General features: G+C 42.5%; 1 protein-coding gene across 4 annotated transcripts in view; it reads right to left on the reverse strand.

Moving 5' to 3' along the window:
• The window catches only part of PTPRT (protein tyrosine phosphatase receptor type T), a 489,384-nt gene that overhangs the window by 169,948 nt on the left and 296,226 nt on the right, over positions 1-23,210 (reverse strand). For all 4 annotated transcript variants that reach the window (XM_059480540.1, XM_059480539.1, XM_059480538.1 and 1 more), the window contains exons 8-9: positions 2,660-2,956; positions 710-819 (exon numbers count right to left, since the gene is read on the reverse strand). In XM_059480540.1, coding sequence (XP_059336523.1) covers positions 710-819; positions 2,660-2,956 — 407 coding nt within the window. The remainder of the gene's footprint in view (positions 1-709; positions 820-2,659; positions 2,957-23,210) is intronic.

Raw genomic sequence — 23,210 nt, forward strand, 5'->3', positions numbered from 1 at the left:
CACCTTCTCTTGTAGGACTGTATTTCATTGCACGTGATCCCCTAAAGCGTCCCTCCTCTTACATTCCTGTTCTGCATATTTGGGTGTACATGGCATCATGGAGAGTTTCTCCAGGAGCACATGGCAGCAGTAACATTTCACAAGAAACACCATCTCTGATAAACTCTATAATCACATTTAATTGTTTATTTCTCATCCAGGATGGCCAGTGATCATCCCATAACCCGCTCTACTTTGTCATCAGATAAATTGTTGGGATGGATAAATATTATCACTGAAACATTCAAAAAGAGATAAGAGTTGATGGTTGCATCCTGCTGATATTGCCAGGAAGTGCTGTGACAGGTGGAAGGCAAAGAGGAATCAGTTACAGTGTGTAGGTACAAAACCTAGCAGTGTTTTACCTCAAGATGAAAAAACAAAGGAAAGCAAACAGACCTTGGAGCTACTGCAGAAGGAAACAGGGCACCTGAGACATGGGGAAATGTGTGGCTCTCAATTTGCCACAAACATTGGAAAGAAATCTTTCTCTTTTTTGAACTGGGAAACGTTTTCAGTGGTAGCAACAGACTATCTTGAAGATTCTTATCTATTTTAATCAGGCTTCTTTTAGCACCTGCTGAGATCTCTGAGAGCTCAGGATTGGCTTAAACACACATGAAAAGGGCCCTGTGGCACGTATTCCTTGACAACAATCTGTTCTTCTCACCTCATAGAGTGTAATGATGCCATTTGTCTCATTTGGAGGTTTCCACTGCACGTAGATCTTCTCTTCAAAAGGTCCTCCTTGGATAGATTCCAAGGGAACGGGTCCAGGAACTGCAGGGGGAAAAGAACCCAGACAAACTGTGTTAAAAACTCCACCAGCTCCAGCTGCACACACGAGACACCAAAAGGCCATAAGACAGGAAGCAAAGTGTTTAAAATAAATAAATAAAATTAAAAATTAAAATCCCTCAAGGCACTACCATTACCAAGCTACTATCAATGTGAAAGGCTTATTATTCAACTTTTGGTTCAAATAACAATACCCTAATGTAACCACTATGTGACAAATAAAATCAGAATCCATGAAAATATGATGCTAATTTCAGTATGATTTTATTCCAGTACAGCAGAGCAGCAGCAGGGAATTTAATTTGTCCTTCTCCACCCACACAACAGCAGAACTCTCCACCTAAACAGCCAGACTGCACCTTGGCATGGAGATGCTAAGGGGCTGCACACCTTTACCCACAGGAAAGATTGATTTGCTTAGTGAAGTAACAATGCAAGATTTATATTTCATTACAGCTACAAGGCCAGCTCAAAAAAATCCACCTACTCCAGCAAAATGTTAATGCCATGGGAGATAACCAACTAAATGCACTCCCAAGCCTGTCTGATAAAAACCCTGCTCATTTTTCTGAAGTATCTGCCATCCTTTTGTGTCTTCCCATGTGATATATGGGGCTGAAGGAGCCACTTTCAGCTGAGAGAAACTCAGGACAGCACCTTGTACAGCCCAGGCAGAGGAATTTAGTCCTTGGTCTGAAATAGCTCTGGTGGGATAATAACACTTTGAAACTTTCCATCAATTCCTCTAGAAAACTGTTCTTTTATATCCACAACCCTTCTTTTATACCCACAATTAATTTTGCTTCTGAGATCTCTATAAAATGTGATGTCCAGAAGATCACCTTTAAGAAAAGCTATACTCTGAAAAAGAAGGAACTATACATTTTTTGGGATGCCTTATTTTTAGTGAAGGCACAGGAAAAATCAATAAATACCAGGACTGCATTTGCCCATATGACAAAGGAAGCTGCTGGGTGGTTCAGAACACCAAGAATTAAACCTACAGCTCTTTAACAGCCTCTCAGACTGGTGTCTGTCATGCCCAAGCATTTTAGGGACCTTCACCCTTTCAAGAACACAGCTGTGAAATGGAAATCATTTAAGCCCACAAGTTTTACACACAAAACAGACACACTGTCCAGAGAAGATGCACCAGTCTTGTGGGACAAAGAGTTATGCTGTTATTTACAACTTAAAGATGAGTCTCCCCTCCAAACCCAACCAACCAACCCCACTGTCACTGACATATTTTATGAAAATTCCTTTTGCCAGGATTTTTTTCTCCTGAGAAGCCGGGAAGCTTCAGCTTCTCCATGTTTTGCTGCTTTGGAATGTGATTTGGAGAATTGTTTACCCAGGATGTGAAATTCTTTTTACTTGATAACCAATGACAGCCAGATGTGTCGTGGCTGTGAGCAGCCACAATATTTTGTTATCATTCCTTTCCTTTCCTTGCTAGATTTCTGATGAAATCCTTTCTTCTATTCTTTTAGTGTAGTTTTAATACATCATTGTAATGCTTCTGGCAGGAGGTGGCCTAGTGAGGCTCTATGTGTATATTGTAAATGATATAATTTACATTATACATATATATATATGTATATTGTAAATGATATAATTTATAATATATATATATACATATATATATGTATATTGTAAATGATATATCATTTTAATATAATATATATAATAAAATAATAAACCAGCCTTCTGAAACATGGAGTCAAGATTCTCATCTCTTCCCTCATCCTGGGACCCCTGTGAACACCACCACACCTGGTGACCTCAAGCGAGTCACATTGTATGCCCCACCACAACTCACCATCCTCCTCAGTCTGCACCACCAGCTCCTCGCTTTCCATTCTGCCCTCGGGGTTGGAGAGGGCCAACCTCAGCCTGATGGTCATGAAGGGCCGGAGCCCCCGGAGGGTGTAGTGGGAGGAGGTCTGGATGAGCTCCTCTGCCTCGAATTTCTGCTGGTTGAAGACGTACTGGTAGTGCACGGTGAGGTTGTAGCTGTGGCAGCGCGTCACGGCGTAGCCGAAGGGCTCCCACTGCAGCGTCAGCTGCCGCGAGCGGATGTCCACCACCTCCACGTTCTGCGGCCCGTGCACGGGGTCTGGGGAGCAGCACGAGAAACACAAATGTTAGAAAGAAGAAGCTTCACTAGGCCAATGTTCAAGCAGCAATCAATTTATTAATTGATATGGTAAAGTATGAGCAATACAGCGCTGGGTACAGTGGGGAAGTTTCCCCTCCAACTGCACACTGATAGTGGATGTTCTGGCAATGAGATCCTGCCACTCCTGAGTATGTCTTCTGAGTCATATCAAGCTGGTGCCAATAAAACTTTAATTTCTGATCATCTCCATGACTTGGTCCCATCAAAGTTTCTTTGCTCTTTATTATTCTTTCTACAGTATTTGGCTGAGGTAAACTTTGAATATTCATGTGGAGGAATCATTTTCACCTGCTGTTCCTTAATTTATTTTTAACAGCCTAACTCAAATGCTCTGACTAGACTCTGCCCTTTATATAAAATATAAATGCATGTGCCACTAGACATGTAGATATAAAGAATGAAGGATGTCTGAGTAAAATCAGTGTTTGAGATAAGTCAGACCATAAAAATTCTACAGATGTCAGGGTTTGTTTATCTGACATTTCTCCAACTAGTATTTGCTCTTTTGCTCAATATATATCTGAACAAGGTAATCAGAAAATACATAATTTCACATAAAGTTTCTTAATTTATAGCACAATTCAGGGTTCTTCCCTCTCCTCATAGTCTCTCACGACTTCAGCCTACAAATAATGTTTTCATGGGAGCAAAAAAGTTGGAAGGATTCCTGAATACCAGTCACACCTCTTTGAGAGATAATTAAAGTGTAAAAAAACCCTTCTAGTAATTCTTGAAAGTAAAGCACGCACCAGCCACCCTGACTTCAATCTACTCATGCATAAGCAGAAAATACATTTTAACAACCTGCACATTCTGTATTACTGCTAAAAATCCCCTAAGGACTGGCAGTGGGAAAGTATTTGCATCCTTTTATAGATATTCACATGTGCAGACACTTTGGAAATGGGATGGATATTAAAAGACCAGGGGTCTAAAGCTAGCAAATGTTTTAGGTTTCCTTATAAATCATGTCAATCCCTCAGCATCCAGAAAACACCTCTTAAAAGTGAGTCCTTAACTCTGTGTGTCAAACAAAAAAAGATTAATTTAGAAATTAGGACATTTCTATGCATGAACATACACATATATACTTAGCATGAGGTGCTGAACATTCATTTTCTATAAATCCCTGAAATTTATGTTTCTGCAGATGAATTGTACAGATAAATTAGGTCAACAAAAGAATGGTTCTCTGAACATATTCAGCTTCTGAAACAGTAAAGGTAATCATTCCAAGATGGTTCTAAAGGAAAGAAAAGCAAAAGCAAATGCAGATATTTGCCCTCCTGAAGTCTGCATTACACCAAGCACTCAAACTGCAGAGCCCAGCTCAGAACGTGGCTGAGATGAGGCAAAAACATTTCACAAAAATGCAGTAAGGCAGCTGAAAATGACAATTCAACAGCATGGTAATGTTATACTGACTGTATTTTTTTTTTTTTTTAATTACAAATATTGCCCTTAAATCAGTCATGTTATGGAGTGAATCAGCAATTAGGGGGTGTTTGGTTACGGGATGTCAGATGTGCTGACTCTATGTGTGAGTAAGGAACAACCTGATCAACATCTCACCAAGTCATCTGCCCAAAGCTGGGAAGGGAAGATTTCCTGCAGTTTTTAGCTTCCTTTCTCATCCTGTCCACATTTGCCCTTTCCTTTCCTACCCCAAACCCTAAGTGTTAGAAGATTCTTGCAACCAGCTTCTAATTCTGCTCAAAACTTTGCTGTAAATGCTGCAAGCTCCATCACACACACAGAGTTTGAAACAGCCTCAGATTGAGTAACCAGCCTGTGAACCACAGATGAGTTTGGTTACAAAGCAAGAAGGCAAAATCCATAGTGCAGACCCCACTACAGCACATTTTTCCCAAGAACCGTCTGTTCTCAAGCTGACAGTCCTAAACCAGGGCTCAAATACCCATGCCCTGAGGCGTCCCTGCAAGTGTAGAGATACACGTCTGGTGGCTGTCTAGATGTTTAAGTAGAGGGAGAATAAGTAAGTAAAAACTACTTAAATTTTAGTTTCAGAAAGAGAGAAACCAAATTGGGATTAAATCAACAAACAGAAGCTGGCCCTGGAAAGCTTTCTATTCTCTCCAGTTTCAATCTCCTTTTTTTCTGAATACTGAGACTATTTAATTTTGAAAATGTTTTCTTGTTGCCTCACTGATTTCCTCCACAGCAGAAGCCACTGAAACCTCCTTTTCCAGGATGAGATTTTGTATTGTTGTTTTTAAAGGGCAGTGGTCCTACTGTCCTCTCTGTATAATTCTTTCTGCCTACTAGCTCTGTGAGTATTCAGTCTCAAAAGGTCTGTAGCTATTCCTGGGACCTGCCTAACATCACCTTTATCATAATGTTTCCTTCCAAAAGATAAGGGAAATTTATAATTCATGTACAATTCTCTGAGAGTGCTGATATATGAAACTGGACAAATGTCTCCATTTTTGTATTCCTGAGATGACAGATTCCAAATAATGCAAGAAAATATCTGAAAAGTAGTAACTTTGCACTTGGCTAGTGTAATAAAAGCTGCTAATACATATATCAGCTTCAACTATACAAAGATACCTACCAAAGCAAGATAGAAACAGACCAGCAATTTGAATACTTAGGAGATCAGATACTGGTGTAAACTATGTACCCTGAAGTAAAATTTTCTATATGTCCCAAGAGCTTGGGGAAAAAAAAAAAAGACATTTTTAAGAAGCTTAAACAATGAAACAGCTGCCACAGATCTGAAACGAGTTTTGAACCCACGCAAGGAAAATTGCAGTCTCTGGGATTTCACTGTGCAAATGCTGTATTTCTATTTCAGCCTGGTTGAACCATTAATTACATTTGCAACGTTCACATCAAAGTCAGGGACTGAACAGTGTTTTTTAATACCTCATCACCCACTGAGGCTTTGCTACCTTTCATTACTCTGGTGGGCTGCAGCAAACACTCAGCAGCCAGAAGCCTTTCTGGAATCCTTGGGGTGTGCAAGTCTGGAGGGGTCTGGAGCTCAAGTCCTATGAGGGGTCACTGAGAGAGCTGGGAAAGGGGCTCAGCCTGGAGAAAAGGAGGCTCAGAGGGGATCTTGTAGCTCTGCACAACTCCTGACAGGAGGGGACAGCCAGGGGAGTCGGGCTGTGCTCCAGGGAATGGGACAGGAGCAGAGAGAACGGCCAGGGGATGTTAAGATTGGATATGAGTGAAAGTTCTTCACAGAAAGGATGGTCAGGTGTTGGAACAGGCTGCCCAGGGAGCTTTCAGAGTCACAGCCACTGGAGGGATTTAAACCACATGTAGGTGTAGAGCACTTGGGGACATAGTTTAATAGGGGGCTTGGCAGTGCTGGGCCAACACTTGGACTCGACCTTAAAGGGCTTTCCTGGTACAGACATCTTTCATGAAAAATCCTTTCCTTAGGATTTTTCCTCCTGTGAAGCTGAGAAGCCTCAGGATCAAAATGTAAACAATGATTATCTGCTGCTGTGGAATGCAACAGGTGGATCTGTGATTGGTCTCATGTGGTTGTTTCTAATTAATGGCCAATCACAGCCAGCTGGCTTGGACTCTCTGTCCGTGACACAAGCTTTTGTTATCATTCTTTGCTATTCTATTCTTAGCTAGCCTTCTGATTAAATCCTTTCTTCTATTCTTTTACTATAGTTTGAATATAATATATATAATAAAGTAATAAATCAGCCTTCTGAAACATGGAGTCAGATCTCGTCTCTTCCCTCATCCTCAGAAACCTGTGAACACCGTCACAGGTTTTCCAGCCTAAATGATTTGATGATTCTGCTGGCCTGAGTGAAACAAACTCTCCAGTGATCCTTCAGTGTGTTCTCAGTCCATTGTTGAGCAAACAATGTCCAGAGACTGCCTTTCCTGCATCAGAATTTCACAGAAAAGCTGACTTTTAAGGCCAGTTTTGCTCATTCCTTATTGAGTGTCATGGAGCTCATTTTGTTCTCAGCCCTCCTCCCTCTCAAGGTGAGGCACAGAAGAGAAAAGGATGATTTAGATTATCAATAACAATTGCCAGAGCTCTGTAACCCTCCACCAGGGGAAGAACAGAGAGGAAAGGAAGCCGTGGGGGGACACTGGAGTTTGAACACAGAGTTCAAATCGAGCAGGGAAGTTAAACACAGACAATCAGCTGCTGCCCCAGGGTTAAGTACCTGCTGCAGGAGCCTAATTGCAAGAAATTGCTGCTGTCAGTAAAGACAGGACAGCGAGTGGAGACGTCCCTCCTCATCTGGGGCCCTGTGCCCGTGTCCCCTGACCCTGTGGAGAGCAGCAGGCAGAGTTTATTAGCAGAGCACTGATTAAATTCTGTTTCCCAGCAGCAGGTTACAGAGACTGAGAATGCACAAAGGGAAGAAAAAGGAGTGCGCCATGAGCAGCAGTTTTGTGTGAGTCCTGAACTGATACTTTCACATACAGAAATAGAGAAAACAGGTTTAACTATGAATTCTATCTTCCTCTCATCACCCCAACCAGCACAGACAATCCAGAATCTGGGCACCCCAGTAAAGTCCCCAGCCCTTCCTCTAGGTAGAGTGGGAGGAGATATGGAGAAAATTGAGTGCACTGGGAGCTGGTAATGCCACCAAAACCTATGTTCTCCCAACTACCAGAATGGTACAGCCTCCGTCTGTAGCCCAGGAAAAATTTAAATTCATTTTTATTTACAAAATATAAATTTGGCATCATTACAGAGTGAAGTGCAGAGAATATTTCACTCCCACAATAAATTGAAAGAGTGGCCATTTTTCAAGCAACAGCAACAAAACTCATAATCACAGAATGTCTAAAAGGCTTGGGTTGGCAGGGACCTTGAGGATAATCTCATTCCAACACCTCTGCCATGAGCAGGGACACCTTCCTCTGAAGCAGAGTGCTGCAAGCCCCACCCAGCCAGGTGTGCAATCAGCAATCAGCAGTCAGAAGGTTTCCTTTGTGTTTTTCAAATACAGCATTCTTGGTCTATGGATGGAAAACCACACTGAAATGTGTCCAACAATGATTTATTCAGGATGTTAGATAAAAGCTGAAGCCTTCTCTCTCTCCCCTTTATTCTTCATCCCTCATCTTCCTCCCTTAATTTCCACAGGATGAAACAAGTCTAGGGAAACGCGTTTACTATCAAAAAATGCAGCAAAGCAAACAGAGCAAAAATAATCCAGAGGTTTACCTTAAATGCAAAATTCACAGGTGTGTGGTGGCTCAGGGTAAGCCCAGCCCCTCCACAGTGTGTGCTGATCATCTCATCAAAGAGATCCTGCCAGAGGAGTTGTCCCACAAACACCTTCCCCAGCCTTGTCCCAGCACAGCCATCTCTGAGTGATGGACAACCCTGTCCATGCCTCGAGTGCAACGTGTCCCTCTGTGACAGCTCCTCTGCTGAGCCCTCAGCTGCTGCTGCCCAGCACATTTCAATGCCTCTGAGCCAAAATGTGGGATAAATACCTCTGCAGACATGACAGATGAAAGCACTGATTAAACAGAGATCACCAGCCTTGCAGTGCTGTGAAAGTGTTTGGCTTTGCCTGTCTCTGAGGAAAGAACATCTCCCTAATATTTGGATCTAAATTTGCTTTCTTTTAGACTATTTCACATATCATCACTGGTCCAATGGCAGTGAAGACAGAGCTGAAAGTAGGCAATTATATAGAAAGGGGTGTTCTAAAAGACTTGCAACAGACAAAAGAGAAGAAAGGAGTGAGACTGACACAATAAAATCACCAGAGAACAAACAATCTGTTTCTGAGGCCTTCAATCACTGCAGCCCAAATCATGTACAAAGAAATAGGTGTCATTACAGCTGATAAACTAAACCAGGCTATTTTAGGGCATTCTCTGAGCAATAAAGAAAAAGGAATGCTGCCACACTATTATAAAAGAAATAGGAAATAAGTTAGATAATGGAGTATGTGGTTAGGCAAGCCAGGGACTGAGCTCTCTCCACAACCAACATTATCATTTTAATTCAGTTCACTGCAAATACTCTTCATTTTTTTATTGATCTGGTTTTGTTTCAGTTGCAAATTTTAGTTGAAAGACACCCAAGATTCGAGAATATCTATAAAAAAAGGAAAATATTTGATACATTAGAAATCCCATAAAACATCCTTTAATCTCTGACTTCTACTTTGCTAAACAGAACCAAACAAAACAAATTTAAAACAACCCCAGTGCCCTGAAATAGATCCCAGATCTATCTGGACCCCTCTATTTGTTACAAAATGTGCCTGTCACACTCCCAGACCAAGTCCAGGGACTGGCCAAGGGCACAGGGAAAGCAGAGGCTGTGCAGAGCAGGACCTGAGCTGGCAGCACAGCCTTCCCAGCACTGCTACAAACAGAGCTGAGCTGCCAAAGCTCCACTTGTAAACAACTTCAAGATAATTAAGCACTGCTTTTTAAAAAAAGGTTTATTAACATCTATTTAAAGGAATTTTTTTTTCATTATATTATGAAATGGCAAAATGAGAGCTTGCTTTCTTTTATACCCCAAACCTGTTGTGCCCTAACACACTTAAAAAATAACAATTTAAAAGAACAATAAAGGGTAATTACTGATTTTATTAAAAATATCTATCATGGATACACATAGCAGTGGCATTCCATGGCTGGGAACAAAATGTACATTACTGAGCATTTTGATGATTAAATACAACAGCTTAATTAAATATGCTAATGAAAGTGAGATTAGAAAGCAGGTAAGCCACTGGTTTTTTGCCAACCAAAAGTAAAAAAGCATATTTTACAAATTTATTTCATTATGCATCAATAAAATATTTATTTTAACTGTTTGTTATACCAACACATACATGCATTTATTTTTATTATCTCTTCCTCTGTGTGCTTTGCTGTTATCCTCAAATGGACTAAGTGGAGGAGACTCAGAGTAACACAGAAGCTAGATCCTAACAAAACATAAATTATGTCTAGAAAATAAATAAGGTAATCAAAATAGTGAGTAAAAGAGAGGCTTCCTCTACACAGGCTGTTCAATTATTCTGAGCAGCAGAAAAAGTAATTATTTTTTAAGACATGTTTTCTCTTATTTGTAACTGTGGGTTCTTTTAATGTCTGTGCAACTTGCAAGAGAAGTTCTCCGTATTCCCTTGGAATCATGTTCTTCAACAAAAGAAATATATAAAACAATAAAATATTCCTGGTTCTGCTTGTTGATCTGGCAGAAGGATCTTCTAAATTTGATGAAACAGTGGCTTTGAGAGCACTACTGGAACAGCCAAATTGTCCTAAACCTCTTGAGCTCTTGACAGCAAATCCAGGGAGGTGATCCAGCCCTGGGGGCACCTCTGGGTGCTGTGTCCAGCTCTGGGGACACCTCTGGGTGCTGTGTCCAGCTCTGGGGGCACCTCTGGGTGCTGTGTCCAGCTCTGGGGACACCTCTGGGTGCTGTGCCCAGCTCTGGGGGCACCTCTGGGTGCTGTGCCCAGCTCTGGCCCCTCAGCACAGCAGGGCCAGCAGCTCCTGGAGCTGGGGCAGGGCCTGGAGCAGCTCCGTGCCCAGGAAAGGCTGAGGGAGCTGGGGCTGCTTGGCTGGAGAGGAGCCCAGGGAGAGAGAGGGGCCTCAGCCCTGGCTGGCCCTTGGTGGCCCTGGGTGTCCCTGTCCATCCCTGTCTGTCTGTCCCTGTCTGTCCTGTCTGTCTGTCCCAGTCTGTCCCTGTGTGCAGAGCTCAGAGCAGGCCCAGGCCCTGCCCCAGGCCCAGCCATGGCCCCAGAGCCCCAGGCAGGGCTGAGCCCAGCCCAGTCTGTCCCTGTCTGTCCCAGTCTGTCTGTCCCTGTCTGTCTGTCCCAGTCTGTCTCTGTCCATCCCTGTCTGTCCATCCTTGTCTGTCCGTCCCTGTCCATCCCTGTGTGTCCGTTTGTCTGTCCCTGTCCATCCCTGTGTGCCCCAGGCCCAGCCATGGTCCCAGAGCCCCGGGCAGGGCTGAGCCCAGCCCAGTCTGTCCCTGTCTGTCTGTCTCTGTGCATCCCTGTCTGTCTGTCCCTGTCCATCCCTGTGTGCCCCAGGCCCAGCCATGTCCCCAGAGCCCCGGGCAGGGCTGAGCCCAGCCCAGTCTGTCCCTGTCTGTCTGTCTCTGTGCATCCCTGTCTGTCTGTCCCTGTCCATCCCTGTGTGCCCCAGGCCCAGCCATGTCCCCAGAGCCCCGGGCAGGGCTGAGCCCAGCCCAGTCTGTCTGTCCCTGTCTGTCCCTGTCTGTCTGTCCCTGTCTATCCCTGTGTCCCCAACCCCAGTCATGTCCCCAGAGCCCCGGGCAGGGCTGATCTCAGCCATTCCCCTGCCCCAAGGCAGAGCTGCTGCCCTGGGCAGAGCCAGCCCTGAGCAGAGCCCAGAGAGGCTCTGGGGGCTCCTCCCTGGGATATACCAGAGCCACACAGACACTGCTGTGCCCTGGGCTCTGGGATGGCCCTGCCTGAGCAGGGAGTGCCGCCAGATGAGCCCACCATAGTCCTTTCTAACCTTACCCATCCTGGGATTTATTAAAGAATGCATATAAAAAGTTCAGAAGAATAAATCATAATAGATTTTTAAAAATCCAAAATTACTGGAAAGCACTGCAGAGTAAAGGAATACAAAGGATGAAAAATTCCTCTGTACATCACAGACAAGGTAGGAAAACACTCTTGCCTAACAGCAGCCTGCATTCTCACTATGTCTAATGGAAGCACTAGCCCTTGGCTTTCATTGTGCTTCCCAAAAGAGCTCAAAAATAAAAATACAGTGCCAAGCTTTCAACACTCAATTAAGATTTAGGATGTCACTCAAAGGAGGCAGAAAGCTGTTTTTAGTCTGGTGATACTCAGTGAGTAGATCTGCCTCATTCATTGTTTATGTTCCCAATCAGGGCACACACTATCTGTATTAAAGAGAACAAGGCACTGAATGGAAACCTCACAGCCTGGGGAAGTGTGAGGTACCAGTGTGCTCATCAAAATAAATTCTCCTGTGAGAGCAGTTTATTGATTTGTGTATTTGACTCTCTTTGGGATTATTGTTCAATTACTTTTATCCTCTGAGATGAAAGCAGCTGAATGTAACATCAAAAGCAGATAAAAAGTCGCATGTTTCAAATTTTCTTTCAAATCTCCATAACATCCATTACAGATACGATTTTCAAGAGGGTCCTCTGAGAGGGTAACTCCATCAGACATACAGCTCTCATCTGTATTTCCCCTAATTATTCTGGCTGAAACGTATTCCCTGTAAAACACATTATTTATCCTTGAGGAGTGACAGTCTGCAGAAACTGTCTCCTCTTTATCAGGTGAGCTGCTTGCTAATTTTTGATATGATTAGTGATTTATCAGCACTTCAAATTGCAAACACACAATTTCCACCTCTAGCCCTGTTGAGGTTAAAACATGGTGGTGGTAGGGGTGGTGAAGAGATGGTGAAAGTCTCATTTTGCCGGTTTGAATTCAGTCCTCACTACTCTTTTCATGCTCTGCTTGCAAGAAAAAAACCCCAAAAAATGAACAAACAGAAAAACAAAACAAAACAAAACAAAATAAATTTAAAACCAACAAAAAACAACAACAAAAAAACCCAAAATAAACAAAAAACCCCACAAAAATTAAAGAAAGAAGATATTTTTGATAGTCAACCATTTGTTTTCACTTTGGGAAACAGATTCACATCATTTTAGTCTACTGCACATCACAAGTAATGCAGCACCTGGAATGAGGCTCTTGCTCCCCTTTTGAGAGGTAGGTGTAGCCAGCAGTTGCCTGGTGCTCCTCTCATTCACAAGGTGAGCTTTGCTGCACAGTCACCAGGCAGAACTGGCCTCAGTTCCTCAAACATGAAAAGGCACACTACTGCAAGCTTAGAATGCCAGCAGGGTAGTTTTATAATGTATAAATGACAAAATTTATAAATTATATAAATGTGTAAATGATAAACTGGGATCATTTCCTGTGCTTTGTGTGGCAGGGACATTCAGACCAGACTTCAGCACAGTCCTCAGTCTAAAAACACATCAGAATAGACCTCAGTCAGCCCCAGCCCCACTACCAGCATGAACATGAGCTTTGTTGAAGCTCAACATGAAGTAAAACAACGAATTTAAATACATAATTGCACTCCCAGTTTGCATTTCTGACCAGCTGCTGTTTACTGAGCTCTAAGAGGAGCTATCCTGACATGAACAGGTCAGGGGGGAAATCCAGCTTCACTCTGAGGGCAGCCCTGCCCTCTTCCTGCACAGATATGAGCAAGGCTGGGCTTTGAACTTCCAGGGACATCAGGGTTAGCCAGAGAGGGGACCAGAAAGCCACTCTGATATAGGATCAGAAAGTCACTCTGAGAAGGACCAGGAAACCACTCTGAGATAGGACCAGAAACTCTGAGGTGGGACCAGAAAGGCACTCTGAGATGGACCAGAAAGCCACTCTGAGATGGATCAGAAAGCCACTCTGACATAGGACCAGAAAGCCACTCTGAGATGGATCAGAAAGCCACTCTGAGATGGGACCAGAAAGCCACTCTGATATAGGACCAGAAACTCTGAGATGGGACCAGAAAGCCAGATTCATCTGCTCTGGAACTACTTTTGTCTTTTTGTCACAGAGTGTTGTAAAAATCTTTGCAAAGCTGTTTCCAACCAGCCTGTAAAGCACATTGGTTTTCTTTCAGTGATGCAATTACAAGGGGAAGGCAGTCATGAATATTAGTGAACTTTGAAATATTGTTCCTAGGGGCAATAGATTTTACCCAAAGGGATATTAGTGCTCCACCTCAACATTACAAAAAATCACTTTAAAACTTACAGCAACACATTTCAAGTCCATTACCATGCGTTTTCAAATGTCAGGCCTCGAATGTGACAGTCAAATTCCTGAATCAATCAGCCAAATGGAATTATTTCACTCAGAAATTATGTGAAGAGAAAGTAGCAAAAGGAAGTAAAAATGTAGAATAACTTTATGCTGTAACTTAAGGAACTGAACAGGATTCTTGATGAAATAAGGAGCAGCACACTCTTTGTGTCTGCTTTACAGGATGATTAACTGCAGAACACACTGGGGATTTTTTTTCTGTAGTAGAACAAGGTTTGGAGTTTTAATTTGTGATCTGTCCCATGAGTAGTGCCTGGGATATTTGCAGGGAACAGCACAGCTCACTAACTGGGTACCACCACCCACCATGGGCAAATCCAGATGTGTCAGCTGCTGTGTGTCTGCAGGCTTAGCCTGCATCTCCATTTGTGCTGCTGTATTCTTCCTCAGCTAAATTTTCCAATTTATGCATGAATCCATATGGAAAACAGGCCAAGCCCTGCTACTCCAGTCATAAATCCTGCTCTGGAGCATCCTTGTACTCCAGTTTCATTCACATCAATGGCATGGCATATTCTGCCCTCTACACTGAAGAAAATTAAAATTTTGGAAGGCTTTTTGTCCTGCTGACATCCCATTATCCCAACAAGGCATATTCAACATAGTCACAAGATGTATGGCACTGGTGGCTTTCAGGCACAAGAGTGACTGATTTCAGCAAATCTCACTGCCTTTCATCTCTGCTCAGGTGTTCATGTTCATGCCTTCTGTTTGTTTTACCTCCAGCACTTCCAGAAGACAGGAAAGATTTTTTTCCTGGAGCCACAGAGTAGCGGTGGTACTTTCCATGTGGAAGACAGGCAATAAGATCAATCAAAAATCATAAATTTCATTTCTTCCCCCAATGGTCTCACAATTTCAGCTGGGTGAGAGGTAATTAATCCACATCAGCCAGTGCTGGTGAAGCACCTTGTCCAAAAGCAAACATGATATAATCCAGTGATCAGATCCTGGGAGAAAAGGGCTGATGGATGGAGAAAGAGCTATCTACCTTTATTTTCTTATTTCCATTGGAAAATGAAGGCCAAATAACATCCAGTAAGGTATAAAAATACACTCTTGTATTTCCAAATGCCTGCAAAAAATAATCTTCTAAGTGTAGCTAAAAAAAAGTCTTTTTAGTTTTCAAAGTCAACCTAAGTAGTTGTATGAAAGGAAGATTTTATGTAATAATGGGTAGCAATATGAGGCAATGAGACTTGATAGTGTCAGAGAGAGTTTCCAATTGCATGAATTGACATGCAAATGTTAACTAAACCCCTGAGAAAACAGCTTGAAGTAAGTTCCAATTCATAGCAGGTGCATCAGGCACAGCTCAGACATTCTAAGTTCTGATGAACTTTTTTCTGGTTTCTTGCTCCATATTAGAACCCTCCATTTTTCCTGTTTGCAGTGATTTGTGATGCTGCAGGAGGAAAGCCAGAGGCTCCCATCCCCAAACATACCAGACAGGAAACCATGGGGCCAAAGACACTCTTTTAAAATAAGAACCAAAATTTATATATTTGGCTCAAAATATGACCTTTGCCATTTCACTGACACAGAGGAGACTCATGTTAAATACCCATGCTGAGCATCAACTATTTGGAAATTAAAACAAAACAGAGTGGTTCTTTCCCACACTGGGACTATGATGGGATGTCAGAGTTTGATTTTCAGGCTATGTACTCATGACTGTGCTGCCTGAGCATGATAAAGTTGATCCCAGGAATGTGTATTTAATAGGAAGCCAACTGGACACATTAATTAAGGAGTTAAAAATCTTGAGAACAGTCCTAAGTTATAGATTACCCTCAGAGCACAAATCTCTTTATACACTCCCATAGCAACTCCTGCCCAAGTTAATGTTATTATACAGGGAGCAGCATAAGGAGATTTCTGTACCAACTCAGAGCACTTTAACTTCAATTTTTCTCAAAGGTATTACTGCAACAAGACTTGCAGTTGGCTGAGATAAATTCATCAGAGTCAGTTTGAATAAGCCATGCCCTCACAGGCTGCCTTATCAGAGGAATGTGACCAAGCTCCAGAGAGCAAAGCAACAACCCTGGCACCATGCAGGGTCTCCCATCTGACTGAATTCCTTCAAACCATTGATGTTAGAGGCTACAGATCAATAAATAACTCAATAATACTGGAGCACCCTAGTGCTGACCCCACAAACAAAGGGGACCCTGTGTCAGGTGTGGTACACGAAATGTTGTTGTAGAATCTTAGAATCACAGAATCACTAAGGTTGGAAAAGCCCTCTAAGATCATTGAGCCCAAGTGTTGACCCAGCACAGCCAAGCCCACCACTAAAACATGCCCCAGGTGCCACATCTAAGCTCAGGTTCATGCAGAATTCCAAGCTTTACATGGCCTGACATTCCAGCAGTTTAGTCTCAGAATGGGTGAAATCCTGTTTTACAAGCCCATCCATAAATATATCAATTAACATTACTGTTTAATCCATTTATATCTTAAGAAAAGTGGCATGAAAATGTAGCACTGGAACCACAACAGACTTTGGGGCTAATTTGGTGAAACTACAAAGCCATGAAGAGTTTCCCCACTGTCAAAACAAACACACACCTGAACACTTACTAAAAGGGGTTCCTTCCTTTCTGTTCCTTCTTAAAGGAAGATTTTAATCTCCAGGAATGAGGGTGCAAAGCAATGTGCTTGTCACCTGTCCAGTCTGCTTTATTCTAATCCCAGCCTAGCTCTCAAATGCAGGGACTGTTCATCCTTAGCAGTGCAGCCACTGAAACTCCATAAATGCTGCAAATCGCACTGAATAAATTCATTAAATACAAGGATGTTTTTCTTCCTGTTGGATCCTATTCTCCTCTGGGATATGCTTCCAACAGGGAGTTTAAAGCTAGCTTGAGCATGTCTTCACAAACAGGAGGCAAGAACATCAAACAGCTAAAAACCAGAGCGCACTCTGTGTGTGCAGTCCATCAGCCAGAAAATAAGGAAGGTAAGAAGAAAGAAGAAACAGAAATTAAGAACTAGAAATTTTCAGCTACAGGGGTAATACTCTTGTGAGGATAATCCTCCTGTCCAGGATGTGACAAATCCAACTTGCTAGGAGATGGCTTTGAGACATAAAATAAAGCTGCATTCAGCTGCACTGGGCAGCACATGTCTGGTGCTTCTATTATAAGCACAAATTAATACCCAGGTAGAAATAACCCTAAATCAGACTTATTTAGTTCATCAGCTGAAATGCCACCCTTCACATAAGAATGCAGTTTTGGCATTTCCAATCTTACACTTCTTTGTGATAAAAAGCCAGACTTGTCACTAATCCTGGACTGCTGATGGGGCAGGGAGGGAAGCTGAGAGTGGAGCTTGCATCCGACTGCTCAGTGTCTCCTCTGCCAGCACAAAGGGGGATGTTCTGCCCAGCACAGGGATATTCCTGGCCAGCTCAGGTGCTGAGAAGGAGAAGAGCACTCTGTGAGTGCTGCATCCAGCTCAGAGCATCCCAGCACAAGGAGTTGGGCCTCTTGTAACAAGTCCAGAGGAGGCCACAGAGGTGCCCCAAAGACTGGAGCCAGGCTGGGAGACCTGGAAGTGTTCACCTGGAGAAGAGAAGGCTCCAGGGACCTCAGGGCCCCTGCCAGTGCCTAAAGAAATGAGGATAAGGGTGCTCAGGCCCTGGCACAGGGTGGCCAGAGAAGCTGGGGCTGCGCCTGGATTCCTGAAAGTGTCCAAGGCCAGGCTGGATGGGGCTTGGAGCACCCTGGGATAGTGAAACGTGACCTTGCCCATGGCACTGGATGAGTTTGAAGGTCCCTTCCAACCCAAATGATTCCATGAGTCTATGTCTGATGATAGAAACCTGTGGATGTGCAGTGAGATTCAGCAGGGAGATTATTATTAAGAACAATTTAGTATTAAGAACAATTTTGTTGTAGGCATCTTTTTGTGGAAATCCTTTCTTAGGATTTTTTCCCTTTTGAGAAGCTGAGATGCCTCAGGAACAAAATGTAAACAATGATTATCTGCTGCTGTGGAATGCAACAGGTGCATCTGTGATTGGTCTCATGTGGATGTTTGGAATTAGTGACCACTCACGGCAGAGCTGGCTCTCTCTCTGTCTGAGCCACAGACCTTTGTTTTCATCCCTTTCTATTCTTAGCTTAGCTAGCCTTCTGAGATGAAACTTTTCCTTCTATTCTTTTTAGTATAGTTATAATGTAATATATATATATCATAAAATAATAAATCAAGCCTTCTGAACATAGAGTCAACATTTTCGTCTCTTCCCTCACCTGAAAACCCCTGTGAACACTGTCACACAATTTGGTATTGGTTTGTGTCGAGTCATTTTCTGAGCAGACAATCCAGCTACATTTAAACAATAATAATTAAAAAAAAAAAAAAAAAAAAAAAAAAAAAAGACTGCTGCATTTAAAGATTTATTCATGGGCTGAGAAAACAGCTTGGATTTCAGTAAGACTTTAAAAAAAGTCTGCTGGGGGGTATTAACCAGACTGCTGTAATCCTGACACTGCTGTATGTTCAGATTACACTGAGAGCCCTGGCTGGGTTAGCAGCTACACTTTTTATAGACTTGACAATGTGTCTAAAGAGCTGTTTTATTTGTATTTTCTCCCACATAATGCCTCTATTAAAATCCTTTAAGGGTCTTTTCTTAGTGTCAGGCTGATCAGATAAAAATGATCTTAAAGAAGTGCTGACCCTGCCCCTCCCACTGTGCTCTGCTGGTACTTCCCTCAGGCATAAAATTGTTTTGCTTTATTTAGTTTGAGCTAAAATGCAAGCACATCCTGGAAAAGGGCAATTACTGGGCTAAATGCAAGGCATTGATTTTGTTCAGAGCAAACTCTTATCTGTCCTCCACTACCCCAACAAGTGTCTCTAGCATTTGGAAATGCACATTTGTTCAAATATGTACATTCCCATAAGAGCTAACCATCCATGGTTAGCTCTTAATGGCACTGCACCGCTGACTTCAACACCCTGGTGGAGGGAGGACATGAGCATGAAATTAGAATTAAACAGCTGGTCATAAATTCTATCCAGACCCTTCATAAACACGTGTTGCTGAAGTGCATTGCAGCCATAGTTCAGCTGCAGGAATTTCAATATCTCTTCATCTGGTTAAGGGAATAATTGGGGAAAGGAACCAGTTGGCATCTCGGTCCTCTTTTCCCCCAGCTCAATTTCCAACCACATTCCTGAGGACTCCCCATTTGCTTATCCTTATCATTATTATGGTTGTGGCATATTCTACATTGCTCTAAGTAATTTTCCAGCCTTAGAAATCAGAGATTTTGGGATTGTTGTTACTGGGTTTTCATTATTATTGTTGTTTCTCCTGTGATTATTGTTATTGTTTTCTGCCACTTTGAAATGTTGTAGAGAGCACATCCCTCCAGATGGCCAGGGAATCAGATCATCCCCATCATACTGAGATTCCTTGTGAGCATCCACAGCTGGTGACAAAAGGAGTGGCTGCTACTCCTGAATCCTGAGAAAAATGGACAATCCTCACAGAATGGTTCTGAAGACATTCACTCTAACCAAACCCATTGCACTTTGCAGCTGTGATGCTCTTGAATTTTAAATTTCACAGGAAATTTTCTGAAGTTGAGGAGGGAAGAGAAAGTGCTTATATCTGTAAATCTTGAGTGGAACTGAATGGATACCACTTGGAGATCCAGGATATTTCTAATCTTCTTCTCAGGATAAGGTATAACCACCTAGGGAGCAAATGCTAACACATCTCCGGTAGGAATATTATTATTTTAATAGCCAAGCAGTAATTATTTTTTCTCTGCCCTTCTTTCTTGCCCTTTACTCTGAACAGGAGGAAATCATTAACAGCTGGAAAACAACCAACCATCCAACTGACTTTTTCAGCACTTGTTGTAGGTAGGAATATTAGAGGAAAATGAGGTTAGGAATAAGGTATGCTCTTTATATAAATTCAGTAACATAGTAAATGAAAAAAAAAAAAGTGCGTCTCACCACAAATGCTGTTACAACTTGCAGACCTGTGGTGCCAAGCTATTTCAGTAGTTATTGGAATGTTTCAGCAACCTATTAACAGACCTTTTCTTAAAACCCTTAGCTTTCTTTAACACACTTCCAGCAAATGGATTTCCAATAAGCATCTACCTCCTTTCTCTTCTTTCCATTTCCAAATAAACTCTTTCAGGGCACAGTGGTGTGTTTGCGTGGAAATGGCTTTGCTGAGAAATTGAAAGGTAGGATCTGGATCAGTTCCCTGCATGAGCTTTGCAATATCCCTGAAAAGTGTCATGATCTGTATTTGGTGCCCAGAGCATTGCTTAAGCTACTGAGGAGAAAACTAATCTCTTGCACTTTCATTGGCAGCACTGTCTCATAGAGTGATCCTAATGGGGTGGAAATGAGCTCAGCTGCCTAATTCTGTTAAAAACATAGGCTTTTTCTCACACATGAATGCCCATCTACTTCCTTCTAGCCTTGCTGAAGCCATGGCAGCAAAGAATCAAGTCATAGCTGCCGAAAACAGAACACGCTGCTTTTTTTTCCACTTCAGCTCTTTTCAGTTATTTATTTATTTATACACAGTAAGAAACAGCCAGTGGAAGAAACTCTATTCATGCAGAAAAAAATCCCCATTCTAAAGTAAAAAAGATCTTGATGTGGACAAATGAGCTTTTCCCTAACTTTTAGGGCATGACTAACTTCCTCATTAGCAGTGTAATTTTAAGTAGTGCTGTAAACCTTGTTTTTATCATCCCTGTTTCACAAGCCACAGGTGAGGGCAGTGCAGAGGTGCCTCTTGTCAATTCAGGTTCATCCAGCTGTGATCCATGTGCATGTAGACAATCCAAGCCCTTCCATGGGCTACTGTGGTCCGTGTGTTGGAGTTGTTGGCTGCAGTAACACAGAGCTCTGTGCCTGTGGTGACCCAAATTTCCAGATCCAAATCCAAATTTCCAGATCCAAATCCAAATTTCCAGATTGCAGATTCAAATTTCCCAGCTGGTGGACAACCACTTCCCTGCTCTTGCCTATGGGATATGATGGAAGCAGGCAGGGCTGTAAATAAAACTCAGCATTCCTGTAAATGAGGACATCAGCAGTCATGGGGCTCCCTGATGGGATTTAGTGGACATGGTGGCGTTCAATCAAAGGTTGGACTTCAGGATCTTAGAGGGCTTTTCTAACCACAAAGATTCGATGACTGTTTTCTGCTATATAAACAATCCTCTGGGTGTACTTTTAGGTCAATTAGGCTTGACCTTCCTGTCTGTGCTTATTAAAACCAAGACCCAATTTGTTAAGGGCTCTGGATAAGAGGAGACTGAGGTCAGACCTCACTGCAGCTCTTCTGAGGGGCAGGTTGGAACCCAGAAGTTTCTCAAAGTTTAAGAAGCAAGTGGTTTCAAGTTGTCCTGGAGAATTTTTGTAGATAAAATCCATTCTGCTCTCTGCACTGGGAATGTTCAGCAGCTCCTCTGCCTTCCTAGTGAGACAGTGTCTTGACCTTTGCAGAGTCTTTCCTTCTGCAGTGTGGGGCATGAACCAACAAACAAACCCCATCTTTGAAACAAAAAGATCAGGGATTTAAGTTGGATATTGGGAAGAAATCCTTCCTGTGAGGGTGGGCAGGCCCTGGCACAGGGTGCCCAGAGCAGCTGGGGCTGCCCCTGGATCCCTGGCAGTGCCCAAGGCCAGGCTGGACAGGGCTGGGAGCAGCCTGGGACAGTGGAAGGTGTCCCTGCCATGGCAGGAGGTGGGATGGGATGAGCTTTAAGGTTCCTTCCAACCCAAAACATTCTGTTATTCCATATCCTGAATTAAACTGCAAAGTGCCCAGCTCCTGAGATGCCAGCTCCAAAATCAAATATATCAACAGTGAGGAACTTGATGGTGAAGCAGATCAAATGCAGCACTCAGCAGCTGAAGCCTGATTCAGGAATGCTATGGATTTTCTTATGCAAGTAATCATTACATGTGCATAAAGATCCACAGGATTCAGATAGAAAACAGATCAGAACTACTTCAATAGGTTAATATGATAAGAGCCTCCCGTGGAAGGTAACTGCTGCAATTATAACTGTACTTTTCTTACAAAACACTGTTAAAAAAGGAACTAAGAAAATTGAAGTCGGTGCTTTGAATAGAGGCACAAATCTAAACATATTAGATAAAATGTCTGTAACTTTAACTGAAAGTCTTTCTTCCACATTTTGTGTCTAATGCTTCAAAAGAATAAAGAAACACACCAAATAAGTTGTACAGAGTAAAGAGACAGAGATGAAGGCTGCACACTCAGAAGCTGATGCTCTGGAGAACAAATTTTTTTCCTCAGAACAGACGGCAAAGAAAATCCTCATCCTGTTGGTTTTTTTGTTTTGTTTTTTTGTTTTGTGGGGGTTTTGTTTGTTTTTGTTTGTTTGTGTGGTTTTGGGTTTTTTGGGGGGAGGGGAATGTTCTGATTTTTCTCTTAGAACTTTAAAACAGAGTACTGCTAAATACTAAAATCTTACATCTGCTGTCCATCAACAGCACCAAATAAATAAGCCTGACATGTGAAATGGGAACACCTAAATGGCCTCAGATTTCAATTCCTACCTGTATCCAGTAGGAAAAATGCTCCTCAGGTTGAACAGGACAAAAGGGTTGCCTTTGATACAATAAATACTGTAATCATTGCATTAGAGACAGCCACCCTGCTTCATGCTTGGAAGCTTCCAACTTACACCACAAGTGCTGTAACTTCATGTATTTCATCTACAATTATGTAAACTTCATATATTTCATCTTACACCACAAGAGCTGTAACTTTCATCTACAATTCCTGTGAAAGGTCAGGGAATGGGCAAATTCCTGCTGCTGTGTAAAAAGCAGTAGGAGTACACACTGGTTTTCTGGGGGGATCTGCTCCCCTTCCAGGCCCTGAACCATGCCAGAGATGATTCAGGGGCTGGAATTATCCAATTTTACCAAAAGCTCTGGGATCAGCTCATGGATGTTACTACAATTGTTACACAGCAACAGCAGGAATGAAGTGGTCCCCAAGAACTCATGCCTCAAAAAGCTGCATTAGGAGCATGAAGTGACACAACAAGTCTGGCCCAAAGATTGAATCTGTCATCAGTGCTCACAGAGATCTGTCTCCAGCTAGCCAGAAATAGAGGGAAACAACTCTCAGTCACTGCTGACAGTCTGCTTTTATCTCTGTACTTGCTTTTCCTAGTCCAAAACTGTAACAGTAATCAAATGGGAATAAAAGAAGTTGTCTTTGATGAGCATGTCATGCTGATGAAAGGCAGCAGAAGTTCTCTGTGTATACAAGAGCCACAAAC

The sequence above is a fragment of the Ammospiza nelsoni genome, chromosome 12 (assembly GCF_027579445.1).
Source record: "Ammospiza nelsoni isolate bAmmNel1 chromosome 12, bAmmNel1.pri, whole genome shotgun sequence".
Taxonomy (NCBI): Eukaryota; Metazoa; Chordata; class Aves; order Passeriformes; family Passerellidae; genus Ammospiza; species Ammospiza nelsoni.